Source organism: Mercurialis annua, linkage group LG7 (assembly GCF_937616625.2).
Source record: "Mercurialis annua linkage group LG7, ddMerAnnu1.2, whole genome shotgun sequence".
NCBI lineage: Eukaryota > Viridiplantae > Streptophyta > Magnoliopsida > Malpighiales > Euphorbiaceae > Mercurialis > Mercurialis annua.
This window is the reverse complement of record NC_065576.1, coordinates 30,101,523-30,123,318: the sequence shown is the minus strand read 5'-3', so window position 1 is coordinate 30,123,318 and position 21,796 is coordinate 30,101,523. Positions and strand designations below refer to the sequence as shown.

Sequence of the window (21,796 nt, the reverse complement as noted above, 5' to 3'; positions counted from 1 at the left end):
TAAAATAATTAAAATCCGTGTGTCTTTTCCGACCGTTCCACCTCTAACACCATTTTTCGACTAAATTAAACGAACTAATTTAAAAAATTAAAATTTTATGAGCTAATTATTTTATAATTTTTTTTTTCGGAAAGCGGAGGAGCGGCTCCTCCTCCTCCGGCGAGGAGGAACAGCTGCTCCTCCTCTTCCAAGGAGCAGTTGCTGCTCCATAAACGAGGAGCAGTAGCTCCTCAGGCGATGAGTTGTTGCTCCTCAGACGAGGAGCACATCTGCTCCTCGTCGAAAAAAAAATTATCGGAAAAACTGTCGTATACGGACGGGATGGATATTAAATTAGTTTTAATTTATATATTTTATTTATTTATAGATAAAATAAATGAAGAAAAGAGTGAAAATGTTAAAAAAAATTCATAAACATAAAATTGAAAAATATTTTAGTAGTTATGTTGAAATGATTAAAAGTTTGAGGGTATAAATGTTATTTTTTAAAAAATCTAAGAATTTATTTGGACTTTTTACCTTGCATTCGTCAAGGTGGCATACGTGTGGCATGTCTTGTTAGCGCCACATAAGTGCCACATATGCAAAATCAATTCAAAATTAATGTTTGAACAAAATCGAAACGAAATTATGTGTGTTAGGACAAATTGGATAAAATTGAAAGGTTTGAACTTTTGTGAAACTTTCTTCAAAGGTTTGGCCTTTTTTGGAGATCTGGCCTTATCATAACTGTATCACACTATTATCATAACTATATCGAATATTATCAATAATCGTATAATATTATGATATTAATATGATAATTATCATACAGACATACTAACGTTAATGATACCGAAATAATAATCAAACACTTTTCTTGACAGAATATTGTTTTTCTCTGTGTAGTGTTATGATACTGACATGATAACGTCATAGTGATACCGATATGATAATCAGACGCTGTTTTCTGCCGAAAATCATTTTTTCATCATAAAATCGTTTTTCAATGTAGATTTTTAGATATTATACTGAAAAAATTCAAGAACAATTTTTTAGATCGGAGAGTTAAAATAAATCGTAATAATCATCACGAGTTAAAAAAATCCTAAAATTAAAGGTAGAAGAACGGCGAATTGACGGCGGAGCGAAGACGAACCAAAGGTGGGGAGAAGGCGGAGCGATGGCGGAACGATGACAGATCGTTGAAGGAACGGCGGCGGAGTGATAAAAAAGGAGAAAATAAATGAAGAGAGAAAAAAAAAGAAGAAGAAAAATGGAGAAGAAGAAGAAGAAGAAAGAGAAAGAGAGAGAAGAAAAAAAAAATCTGACAAAAAAGAGACACATGTTAGAGTAAAAATAAAATGCTTAAAGTAAAAATTAATAAGAAATAATACTATTATAAAAAAAATCTTAAAGTAAAAAAGTAAAAATGCTAAAAAGGTGAGGTATTTTTTTCCTGTTGAGGTAAAAATTACTATTATTTTAAAAAATTAAGTGTTTTCCCTAATTTTCACTTTTACATTTTTTGTGTCATTTAAAATTCTCTGTCATTTCTTTCAGATTAATTTATAGTATAATTTGTGTATCCAATTTTTACAAGAACAATACAACGAGGAGACAATTTGAATGATACATATATATTGGCTCATAAAAAAGATTTTTGATATCAGATACTTTCGGATGGAGGGATATAGATACTTTTAACATCTTATAATTTGCATTTCCATTTTCGATGACAGAAAATGAACAACACTTGCATATCCTGTGAGACAAGTCCTATACAGAAGTAGCAAGAGATATATATAGGCACACTAGAGTAAGTTATAAATAAGATGGAGACTTAAATAGCAGAGGCAATGGCACTCATTGAAAAGCTTTTGCATTAGGATATGAATTCATGGATACAGAAAATCCAATCCAAAAGTAGATAGATTTGGACATCTTATTCAAATTGGCAGATGATGGTAGAATGATAAGTACCTAAAAACAACCAAACCTCACTCCAAAGAGAGATTACCCCGATGACGGAAATCTACATTATTTCAACTACAGCTCGACTGACAATCTTTCCCTCGTTGAGATCCTGGAATGCTTTGCCTGCCTCCTCAAATTTGTATTTTCTCGAAACAGCCTCACTCAGATTGAAAATACCTGATTCTGCAAGCTTTACCAACTTTGGAAGATCCTGCCTTGCCCTTGCTCCATAAGACCCAATCACTTTAATCTGTTACACAAGTTGCCGCATACTTTATAGCTATCCTCATGGTTAATTGCATCAATATTAGCAATGATAATATTGAATAATACATACCTTACGACGAACAAGACGATTTATGTCTATCTCGCCAACAGCACCAGCTTGCGAAAGTCCAATCATGACAGCTTTCCCTCCATCTCTTACACTCTGCGTACACTGTGAAAATGTCAATGGTTTGCCCAACGCTTCCACAGCAATGTCTACACCTCTTCCTCCTGTTATTTCCTGCAAAAATAAAGAGCATAGCATCAATTATCTTAAACACAAAACAATAAGCAAGCGCATAAGTATAATATATAGCCTGTTCTCTAACAGGAATATCGTCTAGTTAGTTTATACAAAAACTTGTAAACTTTTCGAGCAAGCATAATTGGATATACTGTAATCGATTTATTAAACATACTATTAGTGAGGGTTAACAAATCAGGAATCTAAGAACTTATAAAAAAATTGGCATACCTAGTAATCAAAAGTTATATTGCAACTCCATCAAAACATGTTTACTAATCTTTGCTATTGTCCCTGATATGAAATTGTACATCTAATGGGAAACCAATAAGCACTATGCAAAGATTAAAGGAAAAAAATCATGAAATAGGGGAATTTAATTTCTTTCTTTTATAGCAGATGATAATTGCATTCAGGTAATCATGAAAATTATTTTCACCTAAAGTTAAGAAGAATATATGAAAAGAGAAGAAACCACAGAACAAATGCAATTGCATCCACAAACAGATTAATACGTTTTCTTTGTGCATTATTACCAAGACATAACGACAAGCAAAACGCTTAAACATGATCAGAGATCTAGATTCTTCTAGAAATGTACTACTGTACGAAAAGAAAGTTACTCATGCATTTGACCAAATTTAAAGTACGCACTCTAATTCTTTCAATAGGATCTTCTTTTGTTGAATTTATAGTGTGAGTTGCGCCAAAAATCTTAGCTTTCTGTAGTTTATCATCCTGAACATCCACAGCAATAATATCAGAGGCACCAAATGCCCGTGCTATCTGCAAACAACTGCAGCCATTTGTTTTGTCATGCTTATGCGATGGTTAGTCCTGTTAAAATAGATAGCAAGTTGCAAGTATTTGTATTTGAATATTGTCTATCCAAATCCAGGCAACTACATATGAATACATAATTTATAGACCAGCAGTCAAGATCGCCCACAGTTGCCAAATCGGGACATGAATCGAGAATCGAAATGCTTGGTTAGTGAATCGGTGAATCGAGAATCGAAGTGAATGGTAAGATTCGGGTTATATCTGTAATATTATTTATAAAAAATATACTCACATAAATTATATATGAAATTTCATGTATATTTCAAAATATGAATTATAAAATTGTTAAACAATAAAAGTGTCTTAAGAGGCCAGGTGGAAAGTATAATGCTGATTGCTAAATGGCATATACTGTGGGTATGTAACATGACTAAGTCTAAGAATATATTTTTGTCAAAATTAGCATCTGATTCACAAAGAATAAGCGGAGTACAGTTTCATTTAAAAAAAGAATACAGACCCATCTTCGTCTAGCACGTGAAAGCTAAAACGAAGAAAAAAACCAGGATTGCAAGAAGAAGAGTAAATTAAAGGAGCATACATACCCGTATTGGAAATTTTCTCTACAATTATTTTTCTTCTTGTATTTCATTTTTAAGTATTTTTTTTAAGAATCGTAGTGAATCGCTCGATTAACCGATTCGCTGCCGAATCATTCGGCATCGATTCAGACCATTCTTCGATTCACCCAATGATTCATATCGTTTTATGGGTGAATCGAATCGAATTGAATCGTAAGATTCGAATCGCGAATCGTACAATTATGACAACAGTGATCGCCAGCAATAATGTTAGTCCCTAGAAGTTCTACATAATGGCATTTTGTCAGGTTTATGTTTGCCGATGAAGAGGGATTCGATTGAAGCTCTTTAATCAACCAATTTTACAAGCTTTCAATCAAGTCTGTGCAACTTAGAGCAGGAGACACTGACTATCTTTACAAATGCTATGTATGTCATTGAGGAAATTTCGTTTTCCTTCTACTCACAATATTCAATGACATGGAATTCGATCTCAAAATAGGACAAACATCAATCATTCTTCATAATAGATGCTGCCAGAAGAATTTCATAAAGCATGCCCTAATATCACAGAAATCTCATAGTAAATGAGGTCAACAAAAATTTCATGTCTGACACCTTAATCTGCCCTTGGAAGAACTAGGAACTGTTAAATGATTTATGGTGAAGCAAACCTTACGAGTCGCACATAAACTCATATATATATACTAGAGCATTGTAGTACACAAAAAACTCCTACTCTCATATTACCAAGAAGGGGCATAAGTAGAAGGAAAGAATATAAACCTTCAACTACAAACACATGATTTAGACTTCTTGATTTTCTTAAACAAGAGATCACAATCATTTGAACACTTTACAACGAATACCAAGGGTTAGTTAACTTCCTATTATAAGTGCCTATATATAAACAATGGTTACATTTTCCTGTTTAGATCTGATTATTAGTGCAAAATTTAAAGGCTAGCTTATAGTTGTTTCTATAATTATTATTATAATTATTTTCCTTTTCTAGGACTCTATGCCGTCTGCTTATATCACCAGCTGTTGTAACCCTAAGACAATGAATATAATTTCCATATTATGCTTCTCTATATGGTATCAGTGTAGTTAAAGACGTTAGGCGCACGTAAGGTGAGATAGCCATATATCGCCTCAGGCGAAAAGCGCAAAAAAAGCGCTCGACTGATCGATGTAAGGCACCTATATCTAAAAAATATTAAATATATATATTTAATAAAAAAATATAAAACATAAATCTAAACTCTTAATCCGTTTGCAGGTTACTCTCAACCTAAATTTTTTTCTCCTCTCCGTTTGTAGGGAGTAAATATATTACCTCTTTTGTGAATTATTTCATGTAGCTTTGTGTTTGAGGTTGTACCGCTTTGTTTGAGGTCGTTCCTCCTTACTTGAGGTTCTTTACTAATTGTCTTAAGGCTGTTGAAGGCTCTTTACTTCTTGTTTGAGGGTGTTTACTATATTTATTTTCTGGGTATTTAAATTTTTTTGATTCAAGATGATAGACGCAAGGCCGACATAGCTGATGTTATTCGCATGTTCAAACCACAATCATTAAAGGAAGCCGACCTTAGCTAGAATGAGGGATGAACAATTAAACCAACAATACAAGCTCATTAATCCTTCAATTACAAAAACTTAGTGATCTTGCAACTATTACAACCGCAAAGGCATCTATGCCTATAAAGCATTTTTCAATGGGAAGAAATGCAAAAGAAAAGAGCTTGTGGACTTTGTTTCAATTGTGAAGAAAAATTCACACCCGGGCCTAAATGCAAAGGGCCTCAATAACTAATGCTTCAAGGAAATTATGATGATGAATGGAACAACGAAGTTGCAAATTTTCAGCATGAACCTTGAGGGTCATGTTCATTTAAAGGGAAGGGTAATGATAACTGATGAAGTCTTGCATGGTCATGCACGTACAAGAAGTCATGTTTAAGTCTTTAGTATTTGATTTTTGAATTGGTCAAGTAGTTAGATGAGCTTGCTTAAGAATAGGACCAGCAGTTACATTATTTAAGTTTCAAATAAGTTGCAATGATGTTGCAGGAATGTTGCAACTAGTGGTTGTGGTCCATGTTATTAGGACAGTGGTTATTATTTCACTTGTATTTAAACTCTTCTTCTTGAAAGAAGAAGTAAGCAAATTATCAATCAAAAATGCTTGTGGCCTAATTATCACCCTATTAGCGAACTACTAATGCTGAACAATTTTGAGAGTATGTTTTGAACTTCAATGGACACCACATGAATAAACTGAAATAATACAAGTTAGCAAGTTTGTTTTCAAGAGAAATATGGATTTATCATATTATTGACGCATAGCTGAAATGACACAAAGATTTACTCTTTACCTTGAGCCAACGCCCCCAATTCCAATGATGGCAATAGAATCCCCAGGGCGTACTTCTGCTGCATGGGCCATTGCACCATAGGCAGTAAATACTGCACATCCTAAAATTGCAGACTCTGTGTATGGCAATGAGTCTGGTAAAATAGTCAATCCATGTGCCGGAACAACACAATACTCTGCAAGGCCTCCCATGCTATACATGTATACCGGCTTTCCTACATTAGAGAAGCGAATACTTGTGAGAAACCGGTGGTATCACATATTCTGCATAAGAAGAAAGGAATTTTCCTTTCTACCAAAGAGCAGATATATTAACAAAAGAATTAGTAAATCTGTATAATAGACAATGAGAATAATACAAAAACATCAACCTTAAAATAATCACAAAACTGGAAAGCCTATAAGTTGAAGCTTGTAAATTTAGGCCCAACAATAATCACTAATATGCTGCAAATTGACACAAAAGCAAGTAACAGAAGTGGCAATATGCATGTGTAGATTTTTCTTCGAGATGCAGTCAAGCAACATTTTTAAAACAAATTCATCATCAGTTAGAAAACTATGGTCAAGCAAGAAAGCCTTGCACCTCAGCATAAATTTCTTCACCCCTTCACCGTATATGCCCCACCAGATCCCCCTAAATATCTATACACATTTTGGATATAAGGATTTTTTTGGGAATAATGGCACATGACACCAGTTATACCCAAGCTACATTCAATTCATGATTGGTTTATGGCTAGAAGCACCTGAAATCTGATTCGTTCAGGGTTATTAGAATATCAGACAATCCAAAGTAACAGTGATACTATCTCAAATACAAGCAAGAGCGCAACAATTGCACGTTGGTAATTATAAGACATCATGTGAAAGTATGTGGCCTAGGGGTGTGCAAAAATCGAACCGGATCAAATTTTGGAACGTATCAAACCGAAATAATAGGTTCACTTTGGTTTTTACTTATATTCGGTTTGGTTTTTGATTTTGAGAAAGAAAATAGTGAAACACTAAATATATTACTATACATTAAAATCTGGTAAATAGATCATTAACTTCTAAAGTTTCTAAATAGTAGGCTTGTTATTTAGTTATTTGGCCTGAGTTTGAATCTCAACTCCAACAAGTTTGTGTTATTTTGATTTTTTTTTCCATAAAAGAATTGATAAACAACCAAATTGCTCGTCCCAAGTTCCGAACACATGACCAACTAATGATACACCACTATATATCGGTAACCAACCGAAACCGAACCGATTTCCCCTTTTCATTCGGTTTGGTTTTCTTGAGTCTATTGAACCGATCTGTTCTTGTGTGCATAGTCGGTTCGGTAACTGAACCAACGATGCACACCTCTAATGCGGTCAATACCTTATATATGAACTTTTACTGTACACATGTATTACTTACTAGGAAATGATATATAAGATCTACAGGAAAATCCAAGAGGCCTTCAGAGAATCAAAATCTTAAATAATACATCACTGATTATTAATGTCATACTAACAAACTAAGCTTCATAATGGATCAGACGAAGTAGAAAATGTCTGCGTTGACAGCAAAATTTAATATGCCAGGAAGCGAAAACATCCATTGGTTTTCTACCATAAAGTATAAGCCCGCATTTTAATGCTTCGCAGTGTACTGAAAAAAAGTAGTATTCCTAGAAGAAAAAATATGAATTTCTTTCTGGTGTTAAGGAAAAAGATGGAGAACATTTACTGTTTTAACAAAACTAAACATTTCTACAAATAGCATGTCTTAATTTGGCGTGGTACCAAAAGAAACTCTGTTTGTTGGTTTCATGAGCAAAAATAAAAGTAGCCGTTGAAGTGCAGGCTATTAATTTGGGAATTTATGAACAAAAGAACATTTGAGAAGGATGTGGGCTTGGGGTTAAGAGGTAATAGGTTCAGTTCTAAGAACTAATTCTTGCGAAGATAAGAGACTACTATGATGATAGTAGCCAGAAAAGGGATCCCCTCCTCCATGCTATTATACTTTATTGCTTAGAGTTATTGACAAGAATAGAAATATCCTCAAGTTCTAAAGTCATGGGTTAATTATGTATGCATAGCATACAACAAGTAGAGCATGGGCATCTATATCAGCTCTATTAACCAACTATCTGTCAGGCAACATATATAACAATTAAAATAATTTATGTTCTTTAACTAAAAAGGACTAAAACGCTAAAAAATGTAATATATTAAGCAAAGAGATTCATACCATTGTTGCGGAGGAATAGCCGAGTTTCACCATCATAGAGAGTACCTTTGGCTCGATTATAAGCAAAAAAATCCTCACACAAATCATCATGACCCTGTTTCCAATTACAGAAATCAATTAAGTCAGATTATCCGCATACTCTTATAAGACATAGATGACTATAAGTGAGTGCATCACCAAAAAAATTCTTGACAAATTGACAATGTTATAGGAAACAAGTCAAAACAGAAGAATATGACATCTCAAAGTAGCATACCTTAGAACAATATGAGCAGTTACCGCATGGCATTATAAAAGCTCCAATGACACGAGATCCAATAGGAAATCTGGAAAATAGAAAGACAAATCCGTGGTTATGTCGTATCAACACTTCAAATGAAAAAACAGTAACTGTTACATATTGTTTTCCTGAAAGCTTGCATGAATCAAATGTTACGAACCTTTCGACAATTTTCCGATCTGTCAATGGTCCATGTTCAACAACTTCACCAGTAATTTCATGGCCAATAACACAGGGGCTAGCAAATGGAAGTTCTCCTTTTATAACATGAAGATCAGAGTGGCAAACTCCACAAGCTGCACTGAAAAGATACACTGTCAATAACGGTTATAAAACATACTCAAGAAAAAGAAAGAAGAGTCACCTTTAGTTTTAATGAGTAGCTCAGAGGCTTTGGGACGCGGAATTTGAAACTGTTCGATGGTAAGTGGTTTATTGGGTTCCCAAAACACAACTCCACGCATGTAATCAGTTGAGCTGACATGGTAATTAGAATTGTTCGGAATCTTATTGATATGATCATCCCCACCACCAATACCAACAACGTTGTGCAAAGTCCGGAATCCAGATGATGAAATTGGGAGTATTCTCTTGCTAACGATACACCGAATAACAGAAGATAACATTTTAACACAATTGGAATTTCTTCGATTTACTTTGAGCTTCTCCTAGATTGCTTCTTCTATTTTTGCTGATCACAGACCAAAGTTAAGAATGCTTCCTGCCCCAATCTGGATCTTCTTGCCACCTCATCTTTTTTGATTTTATTACAAAACATCCTCGTTACATAACAATAAAAAATGAAATTTAATTTCAAATTATCTTTTATGAGAAGATTAGGATAAAAACAAACTAATCATATTCTAATCCAATCCAACTTTCACTGATATTCCATTCTCATATTAGCTTCTAGAATATCGCATGGGTTGGGCCATCCATCTCATTTTGACTGTTCGAGCTAGACTCCCCACAACACTGCTAATTGGATCTTCGGACTGGGCCTGTTTTAAACAATAAAAAAGGAAGTTTAGGTATTTACTCCAAAAATGAAAATATTTGCACATTTTACCTCAACACGGAAAAGTTGCAGAAAATACCTCACGTTTTTTTCAGATTTATGTTTTTACTCTGGATTTAAAAATATTTATGATTTTACTCCGTTATCATCTGGTTATCATAAATCCTTCTGTAATTATATTTTTGCGCACGTTATCATCCAATTATCATAATCTTATCATATTTCATTATCATCTAGTTATCTTACTGCAGTGTCATGATAACAACATGATAATATACAGATACTGAGATGATAATCAGATACTGTTTTATCATAACATAATCATAGATATTATCATAACATTATCATATTTCATTATCATCTAGTTATCTTACTGCAGTGTTATGATAACAACATGATAATATACTGATACTGACATGATAATCAAATATTGTTTTATCATAACATAATCATAGATATTATCATAACATTATCATCTTGATACCATAAATATCATCATCTCGGTATCATATGATAATGTTATGATAACGAAATATGATAATATTATGATAACGATTTTATAATCAAACATTATTTTATGCAGAATTATTTTCCCCGCAATATTATGATAACTATATGATAATACAGTGATACTCATATGATAATCAGAGGCTGTTTTTTTATTAAAAAAATAATTTTTTCTGCAGTGTTATGATAATGTGATGATAATGCAGTGATACTCATATGATAATCAGATGCTGTTTTGTTTGTAGAAAATCATTTTTTGTGCAGAAAATCGTTTTTTTCATCATAAAATCGTTTTTCATGCAGCTTTTTAGATCTAAAATTGAAAAAAAATCAAGATTAATTTATTTAGATCTGGAAGTTAAAATGAATTGTATTTATCACCACGAATTAAGAAAAAAATCGCTAAAATCAAATATGAAAGAACGGCGGAGCGAAGACGAAACGATGGCGGAGCGACAACGGATCGATGAAGGAACGATGACGAAAAAAAGAATAAAAATGGAGAAGAAAAGAAGAATAAAGAATAAAGAAGAAGAAGAAGAAGAAGAAGAAGAAAAATGGCGAAAAAAAAAGAAAGCAGAGAAGAGAAGAGAAAGAAGAAGAAAGGGAAAGAAAAGAGAAAGAGAAAAAAAGTGACAGATAATATATGATTAGAGTAAAAGAAATATAATTAGAGTAAAATAATAATAAAAAATAGATATAATTATAATATAAATATGTCTTAGAGTAAAAAAAATAATTATAGTAAAAGGGTGAGGTATTTTCTCTATCTTTTCCTTCTTGAGGTAGGAAATCCTATTATTTTTAAAAAGAGAGTATTTTTCCTAATTTTTTCCAATAAAAATAGAAAAGGGGAAAAAATAGAGAAAATTACACCAAATCACCCAAAAATTCAAAAGTTTGTATAAATCACCCAACTTTTTTTTTTTGCAAAAATCTCTCAATTTTAAAAGATTCTTTTCATCTCTACCTTTTAATAGTTGTGATTACTATTTTATCTCTATGGTGTATTTTACCTATTGTGTTTCCATTACACCTAATAATTTCTCCTCATTTTACATAAACCGGGTCAATTCTAACCGAACCACCACCGGTCAGACCATTATTGGCCGGTCAACGGCCGGACCACCGCGGTCAACGCCGGTTAACGGCCGGACCACCGCGGTCAACGCCGGAACACCGCGGTCAACGCCCAGACCACCACCATTAATGGTTTGTGGTCTAACCATTTTTAATGGTTGGACCAATTTTAGTTAGATAATTAAAAATTAAATAAAACACCATTTTGGAATTGAGGGGATTTGAACCCTTGACCTCTTATAAGAGAGAGGTTGTGCTTTGCCATTAAGGCAAAGGCTAATTGTTGTCAACATTTACTCTATAATATATATGTATAACTGATTATAAATTTAAATTAACTTATTAGAATGAAATTAATTTATAATATAAATTAAATATCAACTAAATATCAACTTAAATTAAATTTATTTTAAGTTTAATATTAAATTAGTCTAATTAAATTTATTTATTTATTAAATATTTATACAATAAAAAAATAAAATATACATATATTTATATTTTATACAATTTATTAATATATAAGTAAAACTAGTAAAAATATTTCACTTTTTAAAATTGAAAAATATAATGGTTTAGTGGTCGTAGTCGGATATGTGGTAGTGGGAACCCCGTGGTGTGCAAAAACTCAATAAGAACTAAATATAAACCCAATGACGACTTAATGTCAATTCAATGATAACTTAATGTCAACTTCATTATGTATACTATTAAAAGTAATTTATAATATAACAAATAAACTAATAGTAAATTGAAAGTAAATTATTTAAGGTTTTATTAAAATAAAATAAACCGAAAGTAATTTTAATATAAGTGAACTGAATATAAACTTAATATTAACTCAATGTGAACTCAATATAAACTCAAAGTAAACTTAATGTGAACTCAATATAAATTCAATATAAATTTAATGTTCACTGAATGTTAATTCAAAGTAAATGTTTTGATAAATAATTATAAATTTAAAATGAAATTATTTTATATTATTATATAAAATTATTTTTCTATAATTTATACTTTCAAAAATAAACTATAGTAGATTGAAAGTAAATTATTTAAGTTTTTATTACAGTAATTTGTGTAAATTTAATGTCAACTCAATATGGACTTAATGTCAACTCAATGACGACCCAATATCAACTCAATGTAAACCTAATGTCAACTTAATGTAAATTTAATGTATTTTAGTAAGTATACTTTTAAAAATTAACTTAATATCAGCTCAATGTAAATTTAATATCAACTCAATGTCGACTCAATGTCAACTCAATGTAATCCTAATATCAACTCAATGTAAACCTAATGTAAATCCGAAGTAATTTTTTAGTAAATTATTTTAATTTTAAAATGTAAATTAATATCGACTCAATGTCAACTCAATATCAACTCAATGTAAACCTAATGTCAATCCGAAGTAATGTTTTAGTAAATTATTTTAATTTTCAAATGTAAATTAATATCAACTCAATGTAAATTTAATAACTCAACGTCAACTCAATGTAAGCCTAATGGCGACTCTATGTCAACTCAATGTAAACCTAATGCCGACTCAATGTCAACTCAATGTAAACCTAATTTCAATCCAAAGTAATTTTTTAGTAAATTATTTTAATTTTGAAATGTAAATTAATATCAACTGAATGCAAACTTAATAACTGAACGTCGACTCAATGTCAAACTAATGTCGACTCAATGTCAACTCAATGTAAAGCTAATGTCGACTCAATGATGACTCAATGTCAACTCAATATAAACCTAATATCAACTCAATTTAAACTTAATATAAATTAAATTTAATATCAACTCAACGTCGACTCAATGTCAAGTGAATGTAAATCTAATATAAACTCAATGTAAAATTGATGTAAACTACATGTCAATTCAAAGTAAATGTTTTAGTAAATTATTATAATTTTAAACATTAACTTAATATCAACTCAACGTCGACTTAAAATCAATTTAATGACAGCTCAATGTCAACTCAATGTAAACCTAATGCCAATTCAATGTAATCCTAATGTCAACTCAGTCTAAATCTCATGTCAATGCATGCAAACCTAATGTCAACTCAGTATAAATTTAATGTCAATCCGAAATAGTAAATTATTTTAATTTTGAAATGTAACTTAATATCAACTCAACGTAAACCTAATGTCAACTCGATATAAACCTAATGTCAACTCAATGTAAACTTGATGAAGGTTACATGTCAATTTAAAGCAATTTTTTTAGTAATTTATTATAATTTTAAAAACTAACTTTATATCAATTAAATTAACTTATATAATTTATTTTGAGTTTATATCGAGTTGACATTAAGTTAATTGTGTTTCTAATACATTAATTTATAAATTTATTTTAACTTAATTTACTTTAAGTTAATATTTAATTTACACTAGTATTAATTTAATTAGAATAAATTAATTTAAATTTTAACAAGCATAATATTTTATTAGTATTTTATAATAATATATAATTTATAATCAACCATTTTAATATGTTTATATTTAGTTTAAATGCTTCCTTATACATTATTAAAGAGTATATGTATATATATTAAAGAGTAATTAAAGACAACAAACATGTCTTGCTTTGATGGTTAGACACATGGATAAAGTATGAGAGGTCATGGGTTCTATTCCTACTAATAGCAAATTTATATTTTATTTAATTCTTTTAAAATCTCACCACTATAGTTGACTGCCGTTGACCGCGGGTTGACCGCGGGTTGACCGCTGTTGACCGCGGTGGTCCGGCCGTTGACCGGCGTTGACCGCAGTGGTCCGACCGTTGACCGGCGTTGACCGCAGTGGTCCACCGTTGACCGGCGTTGACCGCGGTGGTCTGACCGGTCGGACCAGAATTTGGCCGTTTGTCGGTGGCGGTTGGTTAGATTGTCTAACCAAATCTAGATTTGCCACGTGTCATCATTTGATTGACTCAAACATAGACCAATGAAATGTTGAGAAATACCAAGGACAATATTGTCTCATTTTCTTTTATTTTGGGTTATGAGGGATTTTTGTAAACTTTTTATTTTTTTTGAGAGATTTTTGCCAAAATCAAAATGGTGAGGGAAAAGTGAAACAACATAGCATTTTTAGGGGATTTGTGTAAAAAATCCAAAAAAATAAGAGAAAAAATCACCATATACTTTAAAAATTGAATCAACATAATTTTTTTACAAAAATCCCTCTTTTTTAATTGTTCCTTTTCAGCTCTACCCCTTTTAACAAGAAATTACTAAATTATTATTATTATTGTGTACCTTATTACATCACATCTTCTCCAAACAATAATGTTCTGCAACTTTGTAACAGTTACATTGATTTAAAAAATGGATTATTTCTTATTTCTTTCTAGATCTGAAAAGAAATTATAGTTTCTTTCTAGATTTGAAAATTGGCAAACATGTGATTTTTTAAGATAAGTGCGAACTACAACTCCAAATTCGTCCATGTGGCGGAGTATTGTAGTCGGAGGCCGAGTATTGTAACCGGAGGCGGAGCTCCTCTCGTAAGAAATTGAATCGATGGTGTCCAATGATTGATCATTAGGTAATTGAATCATGGAAAATCCATAAGAAACCAAGTTTTTTTTGGTATAGACCAATTAATTAGTGTATCTACAGTGATGATAAAGAAATCGACGGTGCCAATGCAGTACACCTTCAGGTGATGAAGAGTACCTGATGATTCAACACTAAAGTGTCTCACTCACTTTCTAGCATGACCCACATTCATTATTGAAATTTTCCACTTAAAATAAATACTCACTCCGTCACAATAGAGTTGTCCATTTTGAGATATTTTTTTGTCCCAAATTTTTTGTCCACTTTCAAAAAATATCTAACTTATACACTTAATTTTTCTATATTACCCCTATTTAAAACTCACTAATAAATAAAGTGAAAATAAATTGTAAGTGAACCTTATATTAAATAGGAAACAAAATTTTCCTGTTGCATTAGGCAGCAGGAGTTTCTGCAATTGTATATGTGGCACTTTCTAAGGGTGCCACCACACAGCTTTTTGTTTATTGTGAATAGACAAATTATACATATTAGTTCTTGGTGAATTACACTATTTAGTTCTAATTAATTAAACATTTCAGTCCCTTCAATTCAAGGGCTGAACATATTATTGAACCAAAATTTTAAAACGAAACAAAAACTTTCAACAAAATTAAAACCTCAACAGATATGCCTTAAACCAACATTTACATCAGAAAAGCTCAACTATATTTCAAATAAAAAAATTTAGGCATGTTTTTTTTCCTTTTTTTTTTCTTCTATCCTTCTTTTTTTTATTAATATAATTTTTCTCATTTTTAATTGTTACTTTTTTTCTAATTTTGTCTCACCTTTTTGTTCTGTTTTAATTTTTTCTGTGTTGGATTTATGAGTCATTTCATTTCATTTGATTTTTTTTGTATTAGGTTTGTAGTAATCACTGTTAGTGTATTGGGGTTCTTTATAGGCATTATTCTGCAATTTTGCTTAATTTTACTTTTTGCAGTGTAGTATCCTTCCGGCAAAAAAAGTATAATTACCCTTTTGCAAGGGATGTATATTATGTTAATTAGATTTTCTTTTCGCGTGATTATCTTATCAATTGTATTAAGGGTGATAATTATTGTCTAACCAGAGCTTTAACTAGTCAGATGAGCTGTTTAGTCATCTAGAGCATAAGTTTTGACAGACGATTTTTTTTTTTCATTCAGCAGCCCTTGAATTGGTTGTTTCATTTTCTTTGAATTTGATAATGATACGATTTATTAAATTAATTTTCCTCTCAAATGAGTCTAATTACCCTTTTGTAAGGGTTCCAATCTCTTTGTATTTCCCAGAAGAAACCAAGAAATGATTTTATGGGTGCTCGTTGTAATATGCGTTAAGAAGGAAATAATTATGGGCTATAAGTTTTTTATGATTGCATGAAGGGACTGAAATAATTAATTAACCAAGGATTAAAATGTTTAATTTTTCTATCCACAATAAATAAAAAAGGTGTGGTGGCAGCTTCAGAGAGTGCCACACACACGGTTGTAGGCATTCCTGCTGCCTTAGGGAGCAGGAAAATTTTGTTCTTAAATAGGGATATTATAAGAAAAGTAAGCAAAATTTTACAAAATCTATAAACAATAATTGTTTTTCTTAAACTGTGTGATAAAGGTAAAGTGGACAACTCTATTGGGACGGAGGGAGTATATTTTTATATTATATAATGATACTAATATTTATTTTAATATATAATAATAATTTTGTATTAAATTAATTTATACATTATTCAAATTAAAATTATTTATGGCCAGATATATGGTGGTTTGACCCGCTATGCTAGGTGTAAACTCAATATAAACGTGATGTCAATTTAATATAAGTAATTTAAATTAATTTTTTTTATTAAACTGATCGTAAATTTAACTTAGTTTAGTTAAAATTAGTTTATTTTAATCACATTAATTTATTAATAATTTACATATCAAAAATAACTCACAAAGTGATAAATGAACTAATAGTAAACTTAATGTAAATTATCTAAGTTTTTACTGAAGTCAAATCTAATTTAAATTTAAAATAAATTTAAAATAAACTGTGTAAGCTTAATGTGAATTTAATGTAGACTTAATCTGACCTTAATGTAAGCTCAATGTGAACTTAATATGAACTTAATATAAACTCAACGTAAATTCAATGTCAACTTAATATAAATTTTGGATAAATTATTATAAATTTAAAATTAATTTAGTCTAATTAAATCAATTTATTTATAGTTTAAAAATAAAAAAATAGAGGTTGAAGATAATGTAAAAAATATCATTTTAGTCACGATGATGTTAAATTAATATTTTAACAATTATTAAATAAAAGTTACATTTTTATCATAATCCATGCTATCATATTTTTTGACTTTTTATTTGGTATAAATATTGAATAAACTAAAATTTATCATAAAATTACAATCTTAAATGATGTTTTATATGGAGAGAATTTTGAAATTTAGTGTAATATATAAATTAAATCTGTCTTTTAAGTGAAATATATTTGGCAGTTTATAATATCAAAAATCAACCTGATGTGAATCGAACGTGAACCTATATTAACCGAACTATCCTCATTCAATTTTTAATAGAATTTTGAAATTTAGTGTAATATATAAATTGAATCTCTCTTTTAAGTGAAATATATTTGGCAGGATATAAAACCAAAAATAAATCTGATATGAACCGGATGTGAACCTATATCAAATAAACTGCCCTAATTTAATTTTTTTAATAAAATTTGTCCTGCTGCTATTTACAATCTTAAATGATGTTTTATATGGAGAGAGTTTTGAGATTTAGTGTAATATAGAAATTGAATCTCTTTTTTAAATGAAATGTATTTAGCACTATATAAAACCGAAAATCAACCTGATGTGAACCTATATCAACTGAACTATCTTAATTTAATTTTTAATAAAATTTGTCTTGTTTCTCTTTACAATTTTAAATGACATTTTATATAGAGAGAATTTTAAAATTTAGTATTATTACAAATTGAATATCTTTTTTAAGTGAAATATATTTGACACTTTATAAAATCAAAAATCAACCTGATGTACACCTATAACAACTGAACTATTTTAATTCACTTTTTAATAAAATTTATCTTGCTGCTCTTTACACTCTTAAATGACATTTTATATAAAGAGAATTTTAAAAATTAATGTAATCACAAATTGAATATCTCTTTTAAGTAAAATATATTTAACAGTATATAAAACTAAAACTTAATATGATGTTAATCTAATGTGAATTTATATCAACTGAACTATTTTACTTCAATTCTAAATAAAATTTGTTTTACTGCTATTTATAATCTTAAATGACATTTTATATAGAGTGAATTTTGAAATTTAGTGTAATATACAAATTGAATATCTCTTTTAAATGTACTGTATTTGACAATTTATAAAACCGAAAATCAACCTGACATTAGCCTGATGTGAACCTATTTCAACTGTCCTACCTTAATTTATTTTTTTAATAAAATTTGTCTTACTGATCTTTACAATCTCAACTAACATTTTATATAGATAAAATTTTGAGATTTAGTGTAATATATAAATTGAATATTTCTTTTAAGAGAAATGTATTTGATAGTTTATACAACTGAAAATCGACTTGATGTGAACCTGATATGAACCTATATCAACTGAATTATTTTAATTTATTTTTTTATTAAATTTGTCTTACTGCTCTTTACAATCTTATCTGATATTTTATATAAAGAGAATTTTGAAGTATAATCTATTATAAAAATTGAATATTTGTTTTTAAGTGAAATATAATTGACAGTCTATAAAATGGAAAAGTAACCTGATATGAACCGTATGTGAACCTGAAATAATACCACATACTAAATTTTTTGGTACAGTTCTTATGAACATATTGAACCCACAAAAACACACCTAATCTCCATTTCTTTCAATTTAAAATTAATTTATTATAATCAAATTAATTTGATAAATTGAGAATTATGAAATGAATAAACAAATGTCAAAAGATATAAAGAAGCAGTGAATGTGATAAATTGGGAAGGGATCTGATGAAGTCAACGCAAGGAGAGTCTCAAGCAAACATCATGTCATAGGTATATGAATGCTAATTGAAATAAAGCACATGCATTTGCCAAAACCCAATCAATGAGAAACATAAGAACTAAATTACTGCTTATTTTCAAACTGGTGTCAAACTATAACAAATACATGCATATACATATATTATCATCATTATAATTAGAGTGAGTCAAGGGAGCCACCAATTTCAACAACTGTCTCGTCTAATGTAATGTATTAAGGGACTAGTTCAAGTTTTGTATTCAAACAATCAAATAAAAATAATAAGAACATGTAAGTAGACACGATACCGGCACCTATTTGTTTCAACTTTTAGTTATCTCCTACTGCTGACTTGTATTTAACTATATCTCTAAAAAAATTAATTTAATAATAAGTCACCATGACACAAACTACCATATTTCCTTTGAATTTAAAGCAAAATCATTATATGAAGAAGTCGAATAGTAAAACGAGACACTTCTTGTGGAATAGCATAGCTAGACTAATCTAACATAACTAGCATGAATTTGGAATATATCTCTAAATTACTCATTAATTTACATTTTAAATTCGTTTCAATCTTATAGTTTAATAATTTGTTTGAATCCGAATCAAACACAAAAAATGCAGATTTGAAGCCAATCCCACTTTGATTACCACTGTGAGTTATTTCAGAATTGTATGATTGAAATTCAATTGAAAAGCAATAAATCTTTTACTGATCAATCATAACTGTTATAATTCGAATGAATTACCTGATAGTTTTTTTGATTTCTCTTCTATGTCAATGATTTGAAATTTACTTGTATGTATTTGATCTTCACTTCAATTGCAACCTCAACTCAATCTTTAGCATTTGATTTTTCATGTTGAATCTTCTAATTTTCTTTGCTTAGAATCGTTGATTAAAAAATTTTGATTATAATTTTTGTTGCTGTTATATGAATCTTTGATAGATGATTTTGATGGTGATTGAATTCTGTTATATGAATCTTCGATCTGTTGCCATTTTTATTAGGTGAGAGTTTCTTATTTTGTTAACACTTTAATTCTGTTAAACACGGTAATGTAGTGTAGGGTTAGAATAGTCATTATTTTATCTACATTTACTGCATATTTAGTTATGAGGGATTTTTGTAAAGATCTTAGATCAGTTGAGAGATTTTTGAAAAAAGAAAAATCTTGGGGTATAAACATAATAGGATGGTGATTTTGGGGGAATCTTGTTTTTTAATCACCAAAGATTGGTTTTGACAAGTAAGTGAATTAATGAGGGGTTAAATAACATAAACGAAGTTAATGACCCGATTTAAAGAAATTCTTTCTACCGTTTGCTTTGATTGAGAACAATAGAAAAAAGCTAATGTCATTAACTCGAGGAGACAAATCACCTCGAGACTATGCTATCAAGTTCAAACGGTTAATTAGATTCGCCCCAGACTTGATGACAGACCAATTCCGAGTCTATACAAGAATGTGAAAGGACTAGAACCATAGTTGGTGGGAATGTTGAATCAGAGTGATAAAGAATTTTTGTTCATACACGTTAATGGTGCTAGACAAATGGAAACTGCACTAGTCCATTGTAAGACCCAAAAGATTTAATTATTTAGTTTGACCACGCGTCCCGCTTTGAGTCGCTGGAGTGGCGATATCGGAAAGTTTTCCGAGAAAATTAAAATAAATAAGTTTCAGTAGGTCTGTTTCGGGAAAGATTATAGCGAAGAATTTAATATTACATTTCAATTATAAAGTTGAAATTGGAATTAAGATGAAAATGTCAAGAAAAGCCCAAAAACTAAGTTCAGGGACTAAAGTGGTAATTTAGCCACTACGTCTAATAATGGAAATTTTTGGTTTTGACGGGAAAATATTAATATCGGGATTCGTATTATTATTTGATATAAATAATATGTATAAGTTATAAGTAAGGTAATAATTGATTTAGTTATGCACTAAATTGAACAAAATAAAAGTTTAAAGGATAAATGATAACAAACAAAAAGAATAAGGACCTAAGTGGCATTTTTCCAAATTATATAAGAAGCAAAATATGAATCAGAAGGTGAAGAAGAAGGATCCATAGATATTGAGAAACCATCGATCGATACCGTCGTTTCGCCACCGTTTCTCCGTTCGACGTCTGATTCAAGCGATTTTTGCGGCGATTTCTTCGGAATTGGAAGCTCTATCAATATCAAGCTCCGTTTTAAGGTAAATATTTGAGTATTATTGTTGAAATTAGAGTTTAGTGGGCTGTGTTATAATTTTAAGTTAAGGAATTAGAATTCGTCGTAGTTAGCTCGATTTTAGCATTTTTGAAGAAACAAAGATATGGGTTTTGTGTGTGAGAATGTTTTTACCATGTACGGATGGACGAAGAGCCCCAGAAATCAACTTCCGGGGGCTGTGCATGTGGTGCACGAACGTGCACCCTTCAAGGTGCACGACCGTGCACCAGATGAGGTGCACGAACGTGCACCAGATGAGCACGATCGTGCACCCTCCGAGGCGCACAGACGTGCACCCCAACTTGCACGAGGGTGCATTATGGCTCGAGTATCGTCCTAGGTACTTGATATTCTCGAATGTTTGACTCTAAAAGACGAATTTTGGATCCGAGAGTCATAAGTTTTGAGATTAGCTCGACGTTTTAAGCAATTAACGATAATAGAACACGTCGATTAAGATCTACGATTCTCGAATACGAAGAGTAGTATTTGTTTAGTCGTATGTACGACTAAAGGTTATCGAGTACAAGAATAATAATAAGAATGAAACTAAACCCTAGAACTTAAAAGTATTATACGTGTCAAAACATGAGGTTAATATCTAAATATCAAAAGTTAATCAATTTGTATCAGACGTACGAGCGA

General features: G+C 30.5%; 1 protein-coding gene across 1 annotated transcript; it reads right to left on the bottom strand.

The window, feature by feature from the left end:
* Nucleotides 1-1,827: 1,827 nt before the first annotated feature.
* Nucleotides 1,828-9,500, bottom strand: LOC126656147 (uncharacterized). The gene is made up of 8 exons (XM_050350638.2): nt 9,079-9,500; nt 8,875-9,010; nt 8,691-8,760; nt 8,435-8,528; nt 6,210-6,423; nt 3,122-3,263; nt 2,294-2,464; nt 1,828-2,206 (listed from the first exon to the last, which is right to left on the bottom strand). Exons 1-8 carry the CDS (start codon nt 9,338-9,340, stop codon nt 2,015-2,017), a joined length of 1,281 nt encoding a protein of 426 aa, XP_050206595.1. The 5' UTR covers nt 9,341-9,500; the 3' UTR covers nt 1,828-2,014.
* Between the last annotated feature and the right edge of the window lie 12,296 nt (nt 9,501-21,796).